The 22,918-nt window shown below is 40.9% G+C and overlaps 2 protein-coding genes across 5 annotated transcripts in view; one reads left to right on the top strand and one right to left on the bottom strand.

The window, feature by feature from the left end:
• The first annotated feature begins 225 nt into the window (after positions 1–225).
• Positions 226–7,661, top strand: nptx1l (neuronal pentraxin 1 like). The gene is made up of 5 exons (XM_089017994.1): positions 226–787; positions 2,693–2,897; positions 4,570–4,814; positions 4,899–5,078; positions 5,659–7,661. The coding sequence occupies exons 1-5, from the start codon at positions 353–355 to the stop codon at positions 5,878–5,880; spliced, it is 1,287 nt and encodes a 428-aa protein (XP_088874120.1). The 5' UTR covers positions 226–352; the 3' UTR covers positions 5,881–7,661.
• LOC148885159 (SEC14-like protein 1) overlaps positions 646–22,918 on the bottom strand; it is a 29,717-nt gene continuing 7,444 nt past the window's right edge. Inside the window, exons 12-18 of one of the 4 annotated variants that reach the window (XM_089017990.1) lie at positions 22,560–22,731; positions 22,353–22,487; positions 21,442–21,576; positions 20,762–21,013; positions 19,417–19,595; positions 18,366–18,513; positions 646–781 (exon numbers count right to left, since the gene is read on the bottom strand). In XM_089017990.1, the coding sequence (XP_088874116.1) occupies positions 18,408–18,513; positions 19,417–19,595; positions 20,762–21,013; positions 21,442–21,576; positions 22,353–22,487; positions 22,560–22,731 (979 nt within the window). In that variant the 3' untranslated portion in view covers positions 646–781; positions 18,366–18,407. Of the gene's footprint in view, positions 782–2,748; positions 2,888–11,074; positions 11,978–16,111; positions 18,514–19,416; positions 19,596–20,761; positions 21,014–21,441; positions 21,577–22,352; positions 22,488–22,559; positions 22,732–22,918 lie in introns of those variants that run through there. The other 3 variants (XM_089017992.1, XM_089017993.1, XM_089017991.1) reach the window with 3 other exon arrangements.

The raw sequence follows: 22,918 nt of genomic DNA on the forward strand, positions 1-22,918 counted from the left end.
AGAAGTCAAGGTAAAGAGTAAGCAAAAAAAAAAAAAAAAACATGTGCGAGGAGCCCAGCAGCAAAATGGAGGGTATCTATGTGTGTGTGTGTGTGTGTGTGTGTGTGTGTGTGTGTGTGTGTGTGTGTGTGTGTCGGTTTTTCTTTGGGAAGTGACGCTGCCTCTGGTGCCTATTAATGAGGGACTCCGATTCCCTCCCTCCCCCTTCGCTAGCGATGCAGTCAAGCTGCTCTGTATAAAAACGCCTCCTCGTACATCCGCACGCGGGGCAAAATCACTGCAGATTTTTTTGTCTTTCTTTCACGTCAAAAGAAATTAAAAAAAAAAAAATCACAAACCCGAGCAGGCCAACATGCAGAGCACAGAGCAAGCGAGCTTTTGGAGATTTTGCCTCTTTTCATCCCTCTTTTTCCAGACTTCCTGTCAACACTTTGAAGGAGGACGCACGCAATTTATTTGCACTTCGGTCCCAAAGGATAGCGACATCTGCTCGGCCACTTTACAGAACGCCGTCCCCGCCGACGACCTAAAGAGCGTCGCGGTGCAACTTCGGGAGACGGTTTTACAACAAAAGGAGACCATCATCAACCAGAAGGAAACCATCCGAGAACTGACCTCAAAGTTGTCGCGTTGCGAAAGTCAAAGCGGCGTCCAAGTCGGCGAAGGCAGGAGGAAAGAAAGCGGCGGCAAAAACACCATGGGGGATGTCTCCAGGGGTCCCGCTGACACTCTGGCGCAACTCTCGCAGACTTTGCAGTCGCTCAAGCAGAGATTGGAGAACCTGGAGGTAAGACGATGCGTCCGAAACAAAAAAAATAATCATCATTTGGAAAATCGGACAATCATTCGGGGACGTTTTATCAGGTTGGAGTGACTTGTAGTGATGGGAAATCCAGCTCTTTTCAGAGAGTCGGTTCTTTTGGCTCGGCTCACTAAAAAGATCCGGCTCTTTTGGCTCTCAAATGGCTCCTATCATTGTTTGTTTTTTTGTTGCTTAAATAATTTTAAAAAAGGCGTCTGTGTAAGCTCTTAAGTCGTACGGGAATGGTCCATCGATGAAAAGGTTTCTTCAGCCGTCATCTGTACTTCTTTGAAGGTGTCGGACGTTTCGCTTCTTATCCAAGAAGTACAGATGACGGCTGAAGAAACCTTTCCATCGATTAAATTATTTAACTACCAAAAATCATGTAAAAGACGACAGAACGAGAGTGAGAAAATTGAGAGAAAACAGTGAAATTTGGACTGGTTTCAACTTTGATAGTTCAAAGGCAGAGTGAAGACTGCAAGGTTAAAATTCTCATCAATCAGGCTCCGCAAGTAACCCGCAAAAGCCATCTGTACACTTGATGCAAAAAGCTATCAACCCAGATAAACAGTACACAATTGATGAGGAACTAGGTAAAATTATGGCAGAGAAAGCACCTACAAGGGATCATTCCTCAAGTTGGTTAAAGAAGAAGGCTACGTTCCTCATCAAGCATTTAATGCTGAGGAAACCGGCCACTCCATTCCATCAAGCCATCAACGACCATCACAAAGGTAAATACAACCACTTTATTATATAGTACAGTTTATTTTTTTCATTATAATACCTTAGCACATTTATTATACATAAAATAAGGTATATTGTGTGTAGTTTTAAGGCTTTGAAAATTACAAAGTAGAAAATTATGTTTTATGGGGAGCTGGGAACGGATTATTCTCATCTTAATGGTTTCCTATGGGAAAGTAATTTTTGGGATACACTCTTCGCATTACACACTGTCTGGGAACCAATTAAGTTCGGCGGGGAATAGAGGACAACAACAGTCGGCTGCCAATTTCTTGTTCGGAGAATGGGCTCGTTCAACAACATAAATGTAGAATTTTCATAAATGTAACGTTCATAAAACAAAAAGTTTGTAAGCCAAGGGGTTCGTAAACTGAGGTATCACTGTATTTATCGATTTGCTATCTGTCTAGCAAGCTAGCTATGTAGCTGCCTATTTATCCATTTTCTATCTATTTGCTATCTGTCTAGCTAGCTAGCTATGTAGCTGGCTATTTATCCATTTGCTATCTATTTGCTATATGTCTAGCTAGCTATGTAGCTGGCTATTTGTCCATTTGCTATCTGTCTAGCTAGCTAGCTATGTAGCTGGCTATTTATCCATTTGCTATCTATTTGCTATCTGTCTAGCTAGCGAGCTATGTAGCTGGCTATTTATCCATTTGCTACCTATTGAGCTAGCTAGCTATGTAGCTGGCTATTTATTAGCTATATGGTTATCTAGCTAGTTAGCAAACTGTCTATCTGGCTATCTATTTGCTATGTGCCTAGTTAGCTAGCTATGTAACTGGCTATTTATCCATTTGCTATCTGTCTAGCTAGATAGCTATGTACATGCCTATTTATTAGCTATATGGTTATCTATCTACTTAGCTAACTGTCTATCTATTAGCTATGTGTTAGCTAGCTAGCTAGCTAGCATTCTATTTATTTGAGTTACTTCCTGGTTGAGTGAACGCTAGCGCATGTGGCTGCCGCTGCTCACCCGCAGAAAAAACGATTTTGTGACAGTAAAGTGACCTTGAAAGTTTTGAAAGCTGCTTAGAAATGAAATGTATTATGAGTATATTATTATTATCAAGTTATGAAGCTACAGAATCCTGATGGAAACGTTTTTTTTGGGGGTTCTTTTTCTCAATGCAGCAATTCAGTCGCAGTAACAACTCGGCGCAAGCCAACAGCTTGAAAGATTTGCTCCAAAGTAAAATCGACGACTTGGAGAAGCAGGTGTTGACCCGCGTCAATAGCATCGAAGGGAAACCCGGATTGCGCAACGAGACGGAGCAACGGGGGAGAGTCGAGTCCACCCTCACGTCTCTGCACCAGAGGATCAGCGACCTGGAGAAAGGCAAGGCAAAAAAACACACACACACCAGAATCAAAATCAGAAAGACTTTAACTCATTCACTGCCAGACAATGTGCAAAAATGTGTCCACGCCAGTGCCAGGGTTTTTGGCATTGTCACTGTAATTCCAAGACCCTCACAATATTCCGTTTTAGGACTACATCAACATAGCCAGCTACCGAGCTGGCTATCTATTTGCTATCCATTTGCTATCTATTAGCACATGTAGCTACGTAACTGTCTAGAATCCAAACTAGGGCGCGAAAAATCATACTGGACCTTCCGCACCCTGCCCACCACCTTTTCCAGCTACTGCCCTCAGGCATTTAGCTGGTTAGCTAACTGTCTAGCTGGCTATATATTTGCTATCTATTGGCTATCTGTCTAGCTAGCTAGCTAGCTATATAGCTGGTTATTAGCTATATGGCTATCTAGCTAATTAGCTAACTGTCCAGATGGCCATCTATTAGCTAAGTGTTAGCTAGCTGGCAAGCTTTCTATCTATTTCAGTTACTTCTGGGTTGAGTGAACGCTGGCGCGTGTGGCTCCCACTTCTCACACGCAGAAAAAAAAAAACGATCCTGTGACTGTAAAGTGACCTTGAGAGTTTTGAAAGGCGCTTAGAAATAAAATGTATTATTATAATTATTATTAGAACAACGCCCTGTGGTGATATCAGATCCCTCCTGATTTATGGGAGCACATGTTTTTTGGAGCCTTTCCTGCTCTCGCAGCAGATTAAAGTATTACATCCCCATCCATTTCTAACCTAAACCCCCCCCCAAAAAAACCACATGCGTGCGTTTGGGATGGTTTTGATCTCCTGGCAGACGAGAAAAAGGTTAAAAAAAATGTCGCAGCTCGGAATGTGTTGATCGAATGGAGATTAAAGCAAATCTGGAGCATGGCGATGGTAGATTTGTTGTGTAATGTTTTTCATACCAAATGTAAATCTCCCCCTCGTCGTGTGTGGACGAGTGTTTGCAGTCTTCCATTCCAATTGATGATATCTAATAATAATAATAATAATAATAATAATAATCAGAAAACCTTTATTCCTCCCACAATGGGGAAATTTACTCCACAGCAGCAATAATAATAATAATAATAATAATAATAATAATAATAATAATCAGAAAACCTTTATTTGTCCCACAATGAGGAAATTTAAAGTCCACAGCAGCAATAATAATAATAATAATAATAATAATAATAATAATAATAATAATAATAATAATAATAACTCCAATAATAATAATAATAATAATAATTTCAAAACTCTCAAGGTCACTTTTCAGTTACAGGATAAGTTTTTCTGCAGGTGAGCAGCGGCAGCCGCACGCGCCAGCATTCACTCAAATAGATAGAAAGCTATCTCGATAATACATAGCCAATAGCTAGCTAATAGACAGCTAGCTATAGCCTGGCACCGCAAAGCGTAGGACAATTTTGGCCAGGCAGCCAGAATCTCACACTCGCACAGCAATCGACTGCGTGCTGGCACCAGAGGGGTGCGGGGGGGGGGGGTCGCGTGTCATTTAGCCTCCGAGTCTCTATTCAACATTTTGAATGTATTTCGACTTACAACCATTTCGACTTACGACCGTTTGGTCGGAACGGAACTCAGTCGTAAGTCGGCTTTTACATGTACGTATATCCATTTCCTTCAAACAGGTCAGCGGGACAACAGGCCTCTGGATAAATTCCAGCTCACCTTTCCGCTGAGAACCAACTACATGTACGCCAAAGTCAAGAAAAGTTTGCCCGAGATGTACGCCCTCACCGTTTGCATGTGGCTCAAGTCCAACGCCTCCCCGGGAGTGGGGACGCCATTTTCCTACGCGGTTCCCGGTCAAGCTAATGAGCTAGTGCTCATCGAATGGGGAAACAACCCCATGGAGATTCTCATTAACGATAAGGTAATACGCTTCGCATCCTGGTCATTGGGCGTGGGATTTGACGGAAACCGGTGTGATTGACATGTTATCTGCGCTAACGTCCAGGTTGCTAAACTTCCTTTCCTGATCAACGACGGCAAATGGCATCACATCTGCGTGACGTGGACCACGCGTGATGGCGTCTGGGAAGCTTTCCAAGATGGCGTCAAGAGGGGGAGTGGTGAGAACCTGGCGCCGTACCATCCGATCAAACCACAAGGATTGCTAATCCTCGGTCAGGAGCAGGTAAAGGCCTTCAAATTGCTCATTTCGGGACTGGGTCGACATGAATACGGTCGAATATCGAGCCAAATTTGGCCTAGCGTAGCCAAATCGACTACGAAGAGTCCAAATTTGGTCGCTTGTAGTTGATTTTTAGTCGTTTTGACGTATTATTATTATTATTATTATTATTATTAAATAAATCAAGAAATATTCACACTCAATGCTGATTTAATACCAATGTAGATGTTAAATGGGAATCTCGCTCCCTGGCCGGCTATCTAGCTATGTATTAGCTATACAGCTATCTTTCTATCTATTTGAGTTACTTCCGGGTCGAGTGAACACTGGCGCGTGTGGCTGCTGCTGCTCACCCACAGAAAAACTCATGCTGTGACTGTAAAGCGACTTTGACAGTTTTACGGTTTATTGTAGTGGCAGCTGTGGATTGATTCAGACATAGCACTACTGAAGGCCTAGGTCAATGATATATGAAGGACCGGGACCCTACTTTATTTTACTCTTTTTGGGTGTGCCGAACATAAAAAAACATGATTTTTGACGTGTATTTGATGTGTTTTTTTTTTTTTTTTTTTTTGCGCAGGACACTTACGGAGGAGGTTTCGACGCCACCCAAGCGTTCGTTGGCGATTTGGCCAATTTTCACATCTGGGATCGCAAACTCTCGGTGGGAGAAATTTATAATTTGGCAACTTGCAGCAGCAAAGCACAAGTGGGCAACGTTTTCGCATGGATGGAAACAAGCTTGGAAATTTACGGTGGCGCCTCCAAGTGGACATTTGAAGCTTGTCGGCATCTCAATTAAGACGCTGAAATTAATAATAAGAAAAAATTAATGGCAGGTCTTTTTTTGGGGGAGAACGCACATTTCCAGCATGACGACATATTGACATTTTTTCTCCGTGGCTCCGTTTGATTGTTTTCACGTCAGAGCCTCTCCCCTCCCCCCTCCTGTGAAACCTTCAACACAAATGAAAGATTGAACGGGGTCAAAGGTCACGTGGCCTTTGTAAGCAAGATGCTCTGCAATTTCCATTTTTTGTTTTGACCGCAAAGGGATTTTTCACTGTGAAAAAATGGACAAAGGCGGCCAATGCGTTTTAAAACAGGCTACGAGGTTTGATCTTTGCTTTACAAGCACCCCCGTCCCCTTTTTCCCCTCGCCAATTCCTAAACATGATTTTGTGTCGGAATCCCCCTCCCCTAACCAACTTCCCGACATGGCCAACGTTCAAGCCTGAGTGCCTTGGGCTGTTGAAAAGAATGTCTCAGCGCATTTATTCGTGTGTTGTTGTTATGATTAACTCATTGACTGCCAGATGATGTGCAAAAAGGTGTCCAATCCAGTGCCAGGGTTTTTGTCATTGTCACTCAAATTCCAGGACACACACAATATTGAGTTTTGGAACTACATAAACATTCAATGCAGCGTAAAAAAACACTTAGATTCTCTTCTTTCATCATAAAAAAGGAGTTAATTCCTAAATTATATGCTTCTGGAGTCATTAAAAAGGTCCAAAGTAGTAAATAAAACCATAAGTAAACCATGACAAGGTGAAACAAATGGAAAAAAACGAGTACCTGGACTACTTTTAACTTCCATTGATTAGTTATCTGACCTTGAAATGAGGGCGGCTGTCCAAATTACAATGCAATACGTCCATATTGTTTTAATAATAATAATAATAATAATAATAATAATAATAATAATAATAATAATAAATTTCTCATTTATAAGCGCCTTAGAAAACTTTCAAGGTCACTTTACAGTCACAGGATAAGTGCTTTTCTGTGGGTGAGCAGCGGCAGCCACACGCGCCAGCGTTTACTCAACCCGGAAGTAACTCAAATGGATAGAAAGCTAGCTAAAAGATAGCTAATGATAATAATAATACATTTCATTTACAAGCGCTCTTCAAAACTCCCAAGGTCACTTCACAGTCACAGGACACGTTAGATAGCGAGGCATTAGATAGTTAGCAAGCCAACAGCTAGCTAGCTAGCCAACAGCTAGCTAACAGCTAGTTAGCTTTTAAATTCAAAGTTATTACAATGGTTTTATATATCGCTTCAACGACAGCTGAAGCTGGAACAAAGCGCTAACATGGAAAAAAGGCAAATGCTGCCCCCTTGTGGAAAATAAGAAAAAAAAACATTACCAGAGGCCATGGCCAGCGCTTTATCGGCACCCAAACATGACAAAAACAACCCCAAAGAAAAGGCACTTTACGTTATATTTTCAATTCCCGAATAAATTTGTGAATGGCAGTGAATGAGTTAATGAATGCTTGCGTGATCCTCTTGAACTTAATTCAATAAAAACAACCTTTGCGCTGGCGGGGTTAGTCTTGAAACGCACCTCGCGGGCAACAATGGGTTATTATTATTATTTTTTTAGAATGTTTGTACATTACCCGGAATGTTTTCTGTACAGTAACGGCATGTCTTAACGTAAGCATTCATGATTTTCGCTTTGACTGTTGGGATTTGGGGTTTTCGGGAGATTTTATACTGCGTTGTGATATGCGTGACAAGCATGGCGGCACTAACAGATGGAAAAAAAAGTTCTAGTTTTTGTAATAAATTGTGATACTTCATTAAAAAAAGGGTGCGTCAATCGATTTGTTGACGTCGATCAGGTGACGCGAATGTAGCAACTTGATAAACGCATTGAGTTGGATTGGATTGGCCTTTACTAGTCTCGCAGTGGAGAAATTGACATGTCACAGCAGCGAAGTGATGAAAGGAAGAAGTAGAAAAACAAAATATAGGAGCTGCTGTAAAGGCAGCCACTCTGAGTTGTCGCCCAACTCCGAAAATATCCGCTTCTAGCATAAGAGCTTTTTAAATAATAATAATAATAATAATAATAATAATAATAATTATTATTATTATTATGTTAATGATTATCTAGCTAGCTAATAGATAGATAGCTAGATAACAAACTAGCTAGCTGGCTTCACTCAACCCGGACGTAACTCAAATAGCTCGAACGCTAGTTACCTGGCTAATAGATAGCTAGCTCGATAACAAACTAGCTAGCTGGCTTCACTCAACCCGGAAGTAACTCAAATAGATCGAATGCTAGCTAGCTAGCTAATAGATAGCTAGCTAGATAACAAACTAGCTAGCTGGCTTCACTCAACCCGGACATAACTCAAATAGCTTGAACGCTAGTTACCTGGCTAATAGATAGCTAGCTAGATAACAAACTAGCTAGCTGGCTTTACTCAACCCGGAAGTAACTCAAATAGATCGAACGCTAGATAGCTATCTAATAGGTAGCTAGCTAGATAACAAACTAGCTAGCTGGCTTTACTCAACCCGGAAGTAACTCAAATAGATCAAAATCTAGCTAGCTAGCTAGATAGCAAACTAGCTAGGTGGCCTAGCTAGCTAAATATTAGCTGTGTAGCTATCTAGGTGGCTAGCTATCTATCTAGGTGGCTAGCTATCTAGCTAATAGATAGCTAGCTAGATTACAAACTAGCTAGCTGGCTTCACTCAATCTGGAAGTAACTCAAATAGCTCAAAGATAGCTAGCTCGCTAATAGATACCTAGCTAACAAACTAGCTAGCTGGCTTCACTTAACCCGAAAGTAACCCAAACAGATCGAAAGCTATCTAGCTAGTAGATATCTAGCTAGATACCAAACTAGCTAGCTGGCTTCACTTAACCCGAAAGTAACCCAAACAGATCGAAAGCTAGCTAGCTAATAGATAGCTAGCTTGCTAGATAACAAACTAGCTAGCTGGCCTAGCTATCTATTAGCTGTATAGCTATCTAGGTGGCTAGCTATCTAGCTATTAGCTATCTACTAGCTATCTGGCTAGCTTTCTATCTCTTTAGCTTTAATGAAGTGACTTAAGGTGTCCGCGCTCAAGGCTGTGCCCTACAGCGGCGTTGTCATCAAGCATCGGAACGGATTTAAAGAAAGACGCTTTTTCAAGGGCTGGCGGCCATCGAGCTTGCATACGGTCGATCCGCGTCGCGTCTATAGGAGGCGGACACACACAGAAAGACACGCACGCGGCGCTATTCAACAAAATGTTGAATAGCGACGACGTGCTTTTTCATTCTATACGTGCGATTGAATCATGGCGTCCGCATTTTCTTATTTTTTTTTTTTTGTCATTGGAGGTGACCCTTTGATAGTGAACGAGGTCATTTGGTTACGGCGCCGTCGGGTCAAATGTCACGCTAATTGCTTTCCTTTCACTGCCTGGTCGCCTCCCAGTTGACGGAAGTCTTTTTCCCCCCCAAGACACTTCGACTAACGACAGAAGGTTCACGCGACGGGGCAAGGCTATTACGATTAGCGCATTTTGCTACATGATCTGCGCCATATATGACATACATTGTGTTAAAATAGCGAAAGAAACAAACAGCAATTGAAAACTGAAAGCGCTTAGAGACTGTCGATATTTGTTCCAAAAACAATCAGGATGCAATACTGTTTGAAAAAAATCAAGAAAAATAATGCACACAAAAAAAAATAACTTTGCTATCTAGCTAGCTATCTAGGTCCGATCTATTTGCTATTTATTAGCTATCTGGCTAGCTAGCTAGCGATGTAGTAGCTACTTATAAGCTATATGGCTATCTAGCTAGTTAGCTAACTATTTGCTATGCATTTGCTATCTATTAGCTAGCTACCTGGCTGGCTATCTATTTGCTATCCATTTGCTATCTGGCTAGCTATATATATATATATATACACAGTAAAGTCTCGTTATATCGATATTCAAGGGAGTCCGAAAAAATATCGATATAACCGGGACTATCGATATATCCGACCCTGTTTGCATGTAATTTTCTCCGTGTGTGCATAGAAATAGTATCGATATAACCGGGACTATCGATATATCCGATATCGATATAACGAGACTTTACTGTATATTCAAAAGTCACAGTAAAGCAGAAGCAAATCTCACCTAAGTGGAAGAATGCTTACTGTGCTCTTTATCGCAGGGGAAAACACATGAAATGTGTCGCCGAATGGCCGATGAAAAATTCATGAGAAGGAAAAACAAACATGAGCTTGATGTGGGCTTCGCTGAAATCTAAGCGTCCCAGCGAGGGTGAGAAAGATTTTGCAACTTGGTGATATTACACCGTTGAGATCGACGTGGCGGTTATAGGATTTCATCCGAAGAAAAAAATGCATACATTTGATTCTGCAGTCTTTGGGGTCTACTTTGCCTTTTCTTTTTCTTGGAATATTACAGCTCTATGGGACATGTTTATTTCATGTTTGTACCCTGAGGGTTGATCGGGTGCTGCTATGGACCATGGAATCACTTCAATTTTATATATATATATATACAGTAAAGTCTTGTTATATCGATATTCAAGGGAGTCCAAAAAAATATCGATATAACCGGGACTATCGATATATCCGACTTTACTGTATATATATACAGTAAAGTCTCGTTATATCAATATCGGTTATATCGATAGTACTGCTTATTACGATACTATTTCTATGAACGCAAGGAGAAAATTTACATGCCACAGGATCGGATATATCGATAGTCCGGTTATATCGATATATTTTCCGACTCCCGAGAATATCGATATAACGGGACTTTACTGTATATATATATATATATATACATATAAAATTGAAGTGATTCCATAGTGATACCTCGGCTTACGAATGTTAAATTCACAAGAATTTAATCTTGGCATACGAACTATTTTTTGGGATACACACGGAGCGTCACAATGAGGAATGTGTCATTCGTGAACAAACCCGTTCTCCTAACAAGAAAATGGCAGCCGACTTTTTTGTTCTCTATTCCCCGTCTTCGGTTAAAGCCGCATGTGATTGGTCAAGAACACAGCGGGGTAGGGGGGGGGGGGTTTACAGAATCAGAGCTGCAAATAAAAATAGACAAGCAGATGACAGAGAGGAGAGAGGGAGTGAGAAAATGGATAGAAACCAGTGAAATTTGGACTTATTTCAAATTTATTGATAGTTCAAAGGCAGAGTGTAGACTGTAAGGTTAAAATATCCCATCAATCAGGCTCCACAAATAACCCGCACACGCCATCTGTACACTTGATGAAAAAAGCTATCAACCCAGCTAAACAGAACAGAATTGATGAGGAACTAGGTAAAATTATCGCAACGGCAACTTCACTTGGATATCGTCAAGAGGCAACCTGGAAGTTCGTCATCCATTGATGATTTCAAGGCTAGCCAAGGATGGTTCGAGAACTTTAAGCGTCGTACAGGGATTCATAGTGTCATTCGTCAGCCAGTTCTGACGATAAAGCTGCCAGAGCTTACAAGGAATTATTCCTCAAAATGGCCACTCCATTCCATCAAGCCATCAACGACCATCACAAAGGTAAATAAAACGACTTTATTAAACAGTAGTTTATTTCTTTAATTACAATACCATAGCACATTTATTATACATAAAATAAGGTATATTTTGTGTAGTGTAAAATTAGAAAGTAGAAACTTATGTTTTATGGGGACCTGGGAACAGATTATTCTCATTTTAATAGTATCCTATGGGAAATTAATGTTTGGGATACACACTTTTTGCCTTACACTTGGTCTGGGAACCAATTAAGTTTGTAAGCCAAGGTATCACTGTATATTTAAATTACATATATATATATATACACACGCTATATGTATGTTTAGTCTCTAAAATTGATGAGGTAGAAAGGTGAAAGGTAGCCGCAGTCGGCACCCCGAGTGAGTTTTTAGCTGGGAACAAAAAAAAGATGGTCGCCGTTTTCTTAAAAGTGGACTTGGCGCTAATTAGTGGGTATATGTGTCTGCTCCGAGGCAATCTGTGTCCCAGGATGCTGGATGTGGGCCTGCTTTTCTCTCTTGTAAGGAAACTGAGCTGTTAATCTTTAATCATCATTGGGCGGGTTGCTGTGAAAAAAAAAAAAAAAAAAAAAATCATGAGATTTTTGGCATGAGATGCAAAAACCAGGGTCAGGTTTTCTGAAATAGAAACTGCTAACTAGCACGGATCGCTTTTATTTATTTTTTGCTTGTATTTTCTATCTCAAGAAGACGTTGGTAGCCCTTTCGGGTTACCAATTCAAAATGTCATTGGTTCGAGCAACAGTTTGATCGACACGTGATGCGACAAGGCCTGCAGAACTCATTGTGAAGGCGTCCAGGTCGATTTCTAACAAATGATGGCTAAAATGTGATTGGTTAAATGCTTAAATATGATAAAAACATCTGGAAGCAGCGCCACATGGGGGAAAGCAATGAAAAGAAGGCTTTGCAGGCCTTGACAGTCCGCCACTGACTTACTGTCAGAGATGTTCGATCGGACACTGTGGACAAAGACTTGCTTGAACCCAGAAAGATGTCTTTTTACCCTGAACACCTGAATTTTGCAGCCCTCTGCTAAGCTATTTATTGAGAGTATATGCAAATGAAAGTGATACATTAGTAAAACATAGTTTTCTTGATTAGAATACCTCACCTCTTGAGTTGTAAGCATGTAACACAGCTGTAAGGAATAAAACATTGTCTGTTCCATGAACGGATAAATTTGTAACCTGGCTCATGAGCTCTTCCTGTGAAGGAGTTTCAAGTTGTAAATTGCTTCGATGTTAATGAGTCTCCCAAGTCCTAAATTCTGTCCAAGGCCAGATCTCCTAAGATGAAGATGACAGTTTAACTTGCTGTGTCCGTTGACCTCAGATTGACCCCAGGTTGTCTGTGCTTCAATTGTGTATTTGAGTCACACAACTTGACTAAGCGTATAACAGCATGAAACTTTCAAATATGATAACTTCTGACTCTCCAGTGCCTCGGATGCATCCATGACTGTATAAATCCCAAGGGCACGCTGACAAATCCATCATTTGTGCATCTCATCAACAAAAACAATCATCAGCCTGTTTATTGCCATCAGACTTTTCAAATATTAATTCAATTGGCCGACCGTCGTAGCCACCAGTGATTTGTTCCAGTTCTTGAGTTTGAGCATCTTTGCATATTTTGTGGATTGAGGTTCAAATGGCGACCACCACCCCCCCCATTGAAGGAAATTCCCTCGTCAAGAGGGAAGCCATGATGCACTCCGTCGCAAAGGGGGTTGAACCGTCCAATTTAAGGCGCTCAGAGAAGAAGCAAAGCTTTGAATTGGTCCCTCGAGTGTATTTTCTTTCACCACTGCGAACCAAATCTTTCCAGGTTGTCTTCCAAACACACAACTGGCCTGGATTTCACCCACCGCTTTCAAACGCATCCAAAATAGAGAAGATACGATAAGATAAGAGAAGTGAAGAGAAGAAATTTCCTTCATTACAGCAGCAAAGTTATGAAAGGGAAACAGTCAAAAGTATTCCAGCAATATAAAATATCAATATAAATATTGATATATATGATATATTGATGGCGAGCCGTGGATTTCATAGTTAGGCCTTCAGTAGTGCTATGTCTGAATCAATCCACAGCTGCCACTGTAAAAAGTGTGGTGTGAAGTGTCTTCCACTGTAAGAACAGCAACTATCCAGGCAAATATTACGTGAATGTTTCATCATTCCTACTGAGGGAGCGTCCACATTTTCATTCTTTTTCATATTAATGCAATATCATCGTTGGGAGAGGTAATAAAGCGATTTTCATTTTGTTCACTCGTTACATCATATTTTTGTTTTGTTTCGGATTTCAGAAACTGTCGTCAAATATGAAAATATGAAGGAAATAAAACGGTAAGATCAGAAGCTCATTAAAGGACAACCGACACCATTTTTTTGTTTCCTGACATCAGAAAAACGTTTTATAGCATCTAAAATACCCAAAACACGCAGGCTGATATTTTTTTAGTCAAATGCAAAACACCAATAAAAATGATTAAAATGAATACACACAAAAATGATAAAAATGAAGTGTCCCAAAACTGACACAAAATGAGCTCGGAACTGGGCAGATTCAGCAAGTCCCGCCCCCTTGTTCGTGACATCACTATTGATCACACACAGCCTTGCTCCAGAATCAAAACAATGGCTTCAGAGAGTTCCGATTCAGAGAAGATGCTTTCTTGTTACTCATCCAGTTATGAATATGATTCAAATAGTTCCGAAGAGGAAAGCATCAATGTTTGCAATCGATTAAAGAAGTCCTTCCGTATCAATTCGAGCCCTCTGGACTCCAATGTAGCACCCAGAAAATGCACAAGATGGCGCACAAGCTCCGTTGGAAATGGGCTGTTTTGTCCACTGGAAATTTGTGTCAACTTACACCTTCTTTATGCGTGTTACCGCAATTGGCTGCGACACACAACGATTCACCATCGCGTTATTTATGTCGTTTTCCTTCTAATTTTGCCATCAACACTGTGATTTCAGACGAAAACAAGTACCCAAAATGCATTGTGTGTCGCTCTCTCGGTCAGGGGCGTTCCCTCCGTGACGTCACTTAAGGCATCATCATCAACTGGAAAACAAGACTTCCTGAATATTCAGCGTGAGTCTTAAAACGTAAAATCTAGCTATATGCCGGGGAATTTTTGTAAAATACGCTCAGTAGAAGTCATTTGAAGTGATTTTGCAAATTATGGACGCAATTTATCCGGAAGTGTCGGTTGTCCTTTACGAGAAGCTCAAGTGTTGCATTGCTGATTAGGTCTTAGCGCAATTAATGTGACAATTGGACAGGACGGAAAGGAAAAAAAAAAAAAAAAAAATGTCAATCACTTTGGATCAACGTCACCTGTCCAAAAAAAACGGGCTTTGTGACAACTTTTAGAACTGAGCTGACGCAACCGGGTTTGTCCTCGCTGGCAATTTGAGGCACGCGGTGGGACAGCTCCAAAAGTCATGAATAATCCATGAGCTCAGAGGCGCTGGGAATGGCGCCGGGATATGCGGCGTGAGACTTTCGCTCAGGCAACCTGTCAAACGGGGTCAGGATTGTTTACAAGCACCGGGCGGGCGCAAAGGTGGGGAGAATTTACCAAAAGGCAACAGCGTCGCTGGTGCGGCTGCGGGTGCTTGCGCAACACCAACTTTTATTTCCCAATTGGATTTGTGGACATCACTTTGAGGAATCACAGTCATAATGCGCATTTAAGGAGGGAATCCCGACTGAAACAGGAAAGTAAGCAAAATAAAAAAAAAAACATGTTAAGGTAGAGAATACTGTAAATGCTTTTTTTGCGGTGGACAAAATATCTATATGTGCGACATTTCAAATGTCCATCCATCCAATGAGAGGGCCGCATGATAAAGCACAATATTTGAGATATACATTTTCCATGTCCGTTAATTCGGCACATTAAATGTGCGCAATCCAGTTGGGGTTGGCCCCGTGAATGAGTGAAATGTGGGCCGGGGGAATAATCCTGCCGTGTGATTATTGGGCCAGCAGTGGTTGAAGCGTAATCCCAGGACGCTGGCGCTTTTCCACCTCGGTCACCTCGGAAAAGGGGGCGGGTACTAATCCAAGGTCACATCATCATCCTCAATCATCAAGATCAACGTCAGACCCACGTCATCATTTTGAATCGATAATAGCTATTGTATTTTATCATGGTTAGTGGTATATATATAATATATATGTAATATATATATGTATATATAATACAGTAAAGTCTCGTTATATCGATATCGGTTATATCGATAGTACTTATTACTTATTACGATACTATTTCTATGAACGCAAGGAGACAATTTACATGCCGCAGGATTGGATATATCGATAGTCCTGTTATATCGATATTTTTTCACTCCCGAGTATATCGATATAACGAGACTTTACTGTGTGTGTGTGTGTATATATATATATATATGCATCTATATATATAGATGCATATATAGATAGATGCATCTATCTATATATACAGTAAAGTCTCGTTATATCGATATTCAAGGGAGTCCGAAAAAATATCGATATAACCGGGACTATCGATATATCCGATATTGATATAACGAGACTTTACTGTATATATATATATATATATATATATATATATATATATATATATATATATATATATATATATATATATATATAGATATATATATATATATTCCTTAACTACTTGCCTTTCCTCAGGGCAAAAATGGTTGTTTTCACAATATCATTTTTAAAATTGCTCATTTTCTACTAAGAGTGTACCGAGGCGCTGACGAGAACTGATCGTTGATGGGCACAAACCTAATTTGTTTCCATTCACAAACCGAGGCGGCTACTGAATTATTAATATCAAGTAATCCTCGAAAACAACAAATAAGATTCAGTGTTGTTGAGGAGGCAACGGCTTCTGTTAAGCACGTTTGGCTCTGTTGACAAAGGTGAAGATTTGAATCCTCGAAATCTAATGGATGGATAATTGAGAAGCTACCGGAATACGAAGGCATCATTTTTTAAATGCGTTTTATACAGAAGTGGAAAACGTGGCTTAAATTGCCACGGAACGATGAGAGCCATTAAAAAAAATGGCCGATTCAATTTGGTGGATGGTGAAAGAATCCTCATGAGGCTTCCTTATGCCATGACATTTTGCAGATTTCACTAGATTCATTTTCCGTTCTCTGGGGTCGCTGTGACCTCGCAACCTCCAATTGTTCATTGGACACTGGATTGCTGCCCAGGAAAATGTATTCCGCATGCACTTTGGGATCAAAAAAGTGGATACGGTGATAGCTCGTTTTAAGAACGCCTTGGCTTACGAACTTTTCGGTTTATGAATGTTAAATTTATGACAATTTAACCTTGGCATACAAACTATTTTTCGGGATACACACATAGCTGCAAAAATGAGTGATGCGTCGTTCGCCTAACAAGAAAATGGCAGCTGACTTATTTTGGTCCTCTATTCCCCGCCCCCAGTCTTCAGTTAAAGCCACGTGATTGGTCAAGAACGCAGCAGTGAGGGGAGGTGGTCTAAACATTAAAGAGACAGGCAGACGAGAGAGAGAGAGAGTGAGAAAATGGATAGAAAACAGTGAAAATTGGACTTGTTTCAACTTTGATCGCTCAAAGGCAGAGTGTAGACTGCAAGGTTAAAATTCCCATCAAACAGGCTCCACAAATAACCCGCACAAGCCATCTGTACACTTGATGCAAAAAGCTATCAACCCAGCTAAACGGAACACAATTGATGAGGAACAAGGTAAAATCATGGCAGAGAAAGCACCGACAAGGGATCATTCCTCAAGATGGTGAAAGAAGGCTACATTCCTCATCAAGTGTTTCATGCTGATGAAAGCGGCCACTCCGTTCCATCAAGCCATCAACGACCATCACAAAGGTCAATAAAACGACTTTATTATACAGTACAGTTTATTTCGGTAATTATAATACCATAGCACATTTATTATACATAAAATAAGATATTTTTTGTGTAGTTTTAAGGCTGAGAAAATTAAAAAGTAGAAAATTAGGTTTTATGGGGACCTGGGAACGGATTATTCTCATTTTAATGGTTTCCAATGGGAAATTAATTTTTGGGATACACACTTTTTGCCTTACACACTCTGTCTGGGAACCAATTAAGTTCGTAAGCCAAGGTATCACTGTATTTCATTCAACAGGCTGGATTTTCTTAAATAGTGCAATATATTTATTTCTGCTAAATATTGTCTCACGGGCAGATGCCAAATATAACGATCACTCTGTATGACTTTAATAAAACTATTTTGTGATCATATTTTGGTGAGGAGGAGTTTGTTGTCATGGGCAAATAGGCAACAAATAAATCAGAAAATTGATAGGCCTCCACAATTGCTATCTTAATAATAATAATTATTATTATAATACATGTCATTTATAAGACTCTCAAGGTCACTTTACAGTCACAGGATAAAGTTTCTGTGGGTGAGCAGCGGCAGCCACACGTGCCAGCGTTCACTCAAATATATAGTTAAAACTTATCTTTGTAAATGTTCTAATGTTGTTTTCGTTGTTGTAAAAGAGGCAGGTTTCTATTTTTTAATCGTGTCAAATTGTGTTTGGTTTGGTTCTCTGATAGTAAATTTGTTTATAGGATAAATAAAATAAAATAAAAAATAATCAATGACCGGTTAGACTGTAGCATTTTCTGCACGGGTATACTGCCATCTAGTGGACAATTCAGAAATTTCAGTCATAAACTGCTTCGTCTTCATTTTGACAAGACATGACGACTATTTATTGACCCATCACGCGTATTGACGACTGTCCACTGATCGATTACACTTGACTGCTTTTTTATTTAAAAATCCAACACAGATCGACGACATTGTCTACTGTCTTTTGAAAAAAAAAAAAAAAGCTTTACTCTGCAAGAATGATTGAAAAATTCCCAAGTTACCCGGATAGCCAGCGGGGCTTTAAGTCCATCTTCGAGCTGGCACTACCTTGAGACCGTCGAGCTGCTGTGCGATTGGCCGGAAAGGCTCGTGGATGTACTGAGCTGAGAGAAACCACTGTGGCTGGACTCAAGACTGGTCATGGATCCCCTAGATTAAAAAAAAAAAAAAAAAACACAGACATGACATATATCAAAGTCAAAAGTCAAAGTTAGCTTTATTGTCAAATATGCTAATATGCATGACATACAGCACACATGAAATGACTGTCCTCTCGGACCCAGCATGCAAGGCACTTAGAATGACTGTAACAAACATAATAAACACGAAAATGCCAATTTGCCGGTTTGCTTTATACACACTCCAGGAAGTCAGCATTCCACTTAGGAATAATGTTAACGACCTTCATGGGGAAGAATGTTCATTGGAAATGTCCCAAAAATGACAAACATTGGTCATTTTGAAATTACCTATCATTTTCAATATATTAATATTAATAATAATAATAATACATTTAATTTTTAAGCGCCTTTCAAAACTCTCAAGATCACTTTACAGTCATAGGATCGTTTTTTCTGTGGGTGAGGAGTGGCAGCCACACGCGCCACAGTTCACTCAAACCGGAAGTAACTCAAATAGATAGAAAGCTAGTCAGCTAGCCAATAGATAGCAAATATATAGCCAGCTAGACAGTTAGCTAACTAGCTAGATAGCCATATAGCTAATAAATAGCCAGCTACATGTGCTAATAGATCGCAAATAGATAGCCAGCTAGGTAGCTAGCTAATAGATAGCAAATAGATAGCCAGCCAGGTAGCTAGCTAATAGATAGCAAATAGATAGAACTCCATCCAAGCGGCGCAGTCCGATTGGCCTTTCAAATGCTGCTTGTGGATGGTGAAAAAAAAATCGTCTGACCAGCACTTTATCGGCACCCCACGTCAGAAAAAAAAAAATGTAGGAATGGCGCTTCACGTCACACTTTTCAATTCACGAATAAAAAATGTGTTTAAAAAAATAACATATAAGGCACAGTGAAATCAAGGAACTGACCTGATATCTTGAGAAGCCAGCACTTCGATATAGTACATGATTTTACACTTGTGGGAAGAGACCTGCAAAGAAGCCAGCACGTCGTCCACGTACGACAAGCTGGAGGCCGAGGTGGCCGCGGCGCTGCAAAAGCACCACTGGAGGATGTAGTATCCGGGCCAGCGAGTGATGTGAGAGCCCTGGAAGAACAAAAACCAGGAAGATGCGGATTCAATATGACACTTCGCTCATGCGGAAGGCCAGTCGGTAGCGGCGGACATTTGGAGGGCATGTTGTAGAGAAGGGGTGTGAAACATACGGCCCGTGGGCCAGAACTGGCCCCCAAGGAGGTTTGATCAGGCCCGCAGGATAATTTAAAAATGCGACACGGAATTCATATTTTAAGGAGGTGTAATTCAAGGATTGTCCACTAGGAGCAGAGTTGTGCTGTTTCGATCAACGTAGAAGAAAACAGTTGGTTTTTTTAAACCACTGTGTTTTTTTTTCCAACCGTGGTTTCAACACCCTCATTAGCCAAAATGTCAGACTCATCACAGCAAAAAAAAAAACTGCAGCAATTCATCAAGTTCGACAAATTGCTGGCGGGACTGAGGAAAGAGCAGTCAACTTTCACCCAGAGCCAAGAAGTCAGTAAAGCAGCAGCAAAACTATCTATTTGCTATCTATTAGCTGTCTATCTGGCTCGCTAACTATCTAGCTAGCTATCATTTAGTTATCTAGCCGGCTAGATAGCTATCTATTAGCGACTGTATGCTGTGACTGTAAAGTGACCTTGAGAGTTTTGAAAGGCGCTTATAAATGAAATGTATTATTATTATTATATCTATTAGCTAGCTTTCTATCTATTTGGGTTACTTCCGGGTTGAGTGAACGCTGGCGCGTGTGGCTGCCACTACTCACCCACAGAAAAGCTTATCCTGTGACTGTAAAGTGACCTTGAGAGTTTTGAAAGGCGCTAATAAATGAAATGTATTATTATTATTATTGTTTATCTATTAGCTAGCTAGCTAGCTTTCTATCTATTTGGGTTACTTCCGGGTTGAGTGAACGCAGGCGCGTGTGGCTGCCGCTACTCACCCACAGAAAAGCTTATCCTGTGACTGTAAAGTGACCTTGAGAGTTTTGAAAGGCGCTTATAAATGAAATGTATTATTATTATTATATCTATTAGCTAGCTAGCTAGCTTTCTATCTATTTGGGTTACTTCCGGGTTGAGTGAACGCTGGCGCGTGTGGCTGCCGCTACTCACCCACAGAAAAGCTTATCCTGTGACTGTAAAGTGACCTTGAGAGTTTTGAAAGTCTAAAAATAACAGATGAGTCAAGCTCCATCTACGCGATCATACCTGTACACTCTCCCCTTCTCTGCACGTGAGAGCTTTCTCAACATGGCTGTAGTCCTGACCCGGTACCCAACTCTTGTCTATCACCTGCGGATTGACAGAGCCCAAAGATGTAAAAGCGTGAGCTCCGAGTGTGTCTTTCCGAGGGAACCGGGGGGCCATCTTGGAATGGTAGATGCTAAAAAGCACGTCCCCTTTGGACACGTCAAAGTCCCAGGTGATGACGGAGGACGCTTCCACGATCTCGATCAAAATCTGAATGGGAGAAGGACACAAAGTGAAGCAAAGGACAGGAACCGGCACCAAAACGCAGTCGCGATTGTCATTTATAATAATAATAATAATACATTTGATTTCTAAGTGCCTTTCAAAACTCTCAAGGTCACAGGATCAGTTTTTCTGTGGGTGAGCAGCGGCAGCCACACGCGTCAGCGTTCACTCAACCCGGAAGTAACTCAAATAGATAGACAGCTAGTTTGCTAGCTAACACATAACTAATAGATAGCTAGCTAGATAGCTAGCCAGCAAGATAGCAAATAGAGAGCTGGCTAGCAGCTAGATAGCAAATAGAGATTGTTAGCTAGATAGGTAGCTAGCCAACTAGATAGCAAATAGAGATCGAGGTAGCTAGATAGATAGCTAGCAGCTAGATAGCAAATAGAGATTTAGGAGGCGGACGCTACCTCGTATGGAGCTCCTTTGAAAATACTGCCACTTTTATAGACGGATTCTGTCAATAATCGGTTGTCTTCAATCTCCAGCTCTTCTGGCGTCCTGTACAAAGACTTGGGCACTAAACCTCCTTCGGGGATGTCACACTTTGAAGAAAGACAAGAAAAACAAGCTTCTCAATAGATAACAACTTCCTGCACAATTTGTAGATGGCTGTAACTTCAATGAGAAGGTTTCTTCAGCCGTCATGTTCTTCGAACTAAAATTTAGGGAGACTAAACAAATTCTTAAAAAAAAAAAGACTATCAAAGTCGCAGGGATAATACGAGTGGGCCTCAATCTGCGGTACATATGCACCTAAAAGCTAGCAACCATACATTTGACGAGTGAGGTTAAAATCTTAGCGAAAGAAAACAGATGGTTTGAAAAGGGAGTAAAAGAAGCTATCTTCATAAAACAGCAAAACCCTTCACTAAATCGCCATGGTGGGGTGCGGTTTCATTTGGATCGTTCTTACAAAAGTCTTCTTAGGCAACATACGCTTAGTTATGCTGATGGGGCGATACCAGTACAAAGGGGGCAATCAGGCCAGTCGCAGACTCCATCATCAGGCAGGACAATAGAAGTAATCAGTGTCGCCTCAGGGAGTAGTCCTCTGCTCCCCCCAACCTGAGAGTAGGGACCAATCACAGAAGAGTCTGGCACTGCCACATCTGGACAGTAGGGATATATATAGGGCCGAAACTACCAGCAAAAGAAAATTGTAGTTCGCTGACGAAGCCTCTTGGATAAGAACAGAAACGTCCGACACCTTCAAAGAAGTACAGATAACGGCTGAAGAAACCTTCTCACCGATGGACCACTCCTGTACGACTGGGAGCTTAACACAGACGCAGATGGCCGTCATTCGAAAAAAACTCACCGCGCAGTCTCCTCCCAAAAAGTCGGGAATAAACGCCTGGTCGATGTAGTCCACCAAACCACCCGGGCCCATGTAGTCATTGGCGGCGTAAACAAGAAACTTCTTCCGGGTGTTCTCATTGATCAGTGGACTGACCTGCAAGATCCGATAGCAGAAGATAAATATCCAATCCTCTGATCAGATAAATCGATAAATTTTTATTCTGACCAGCGTCCATAACACGGGAAATAATCTGGGTGCTTTGAGCATAAACAGGCGTCCCAACGTCTCGGGGTAGTTGGCCTCCACCACTTCAATGATCCTCAAGAGAGCCTTCAATCCTGGTCTCCACAGATGACGCATGTTCAGACCTTCCAGATCCACCAAGCAAGTCCAGCACCTGGCGCAGAAAATAATGTCACCATTGTTCAGCAGGAAAGTTCTTTTTTTTTTTTTTTTTAACTCATTGACTGCCAGACGATGTGCAAAAATGTGTCCACTCCAGTGCCAGGGTTTTGGTCATTGTCACTGAAATTCCAGGAGCCAGAAGAATATTGATTTTTAGGAATATAGAAACATTCAATGCA

Source organism: Hippocampus bargibanti, linkage group LG17 (assembly GCF_051943395.1).
Source record: "Hippocampus bargibanti isolate YZ-2025 linkage group LG17, ASM5194339v1, whole genome shotgun sequence".
Classification (NCBI taxonomy): Eukaryota; Metazoa; Chordata; class Actinopteri; order Syngnathiformes; family Syngnathidae; genus Hippocampus; species Hippocampus bargibanti.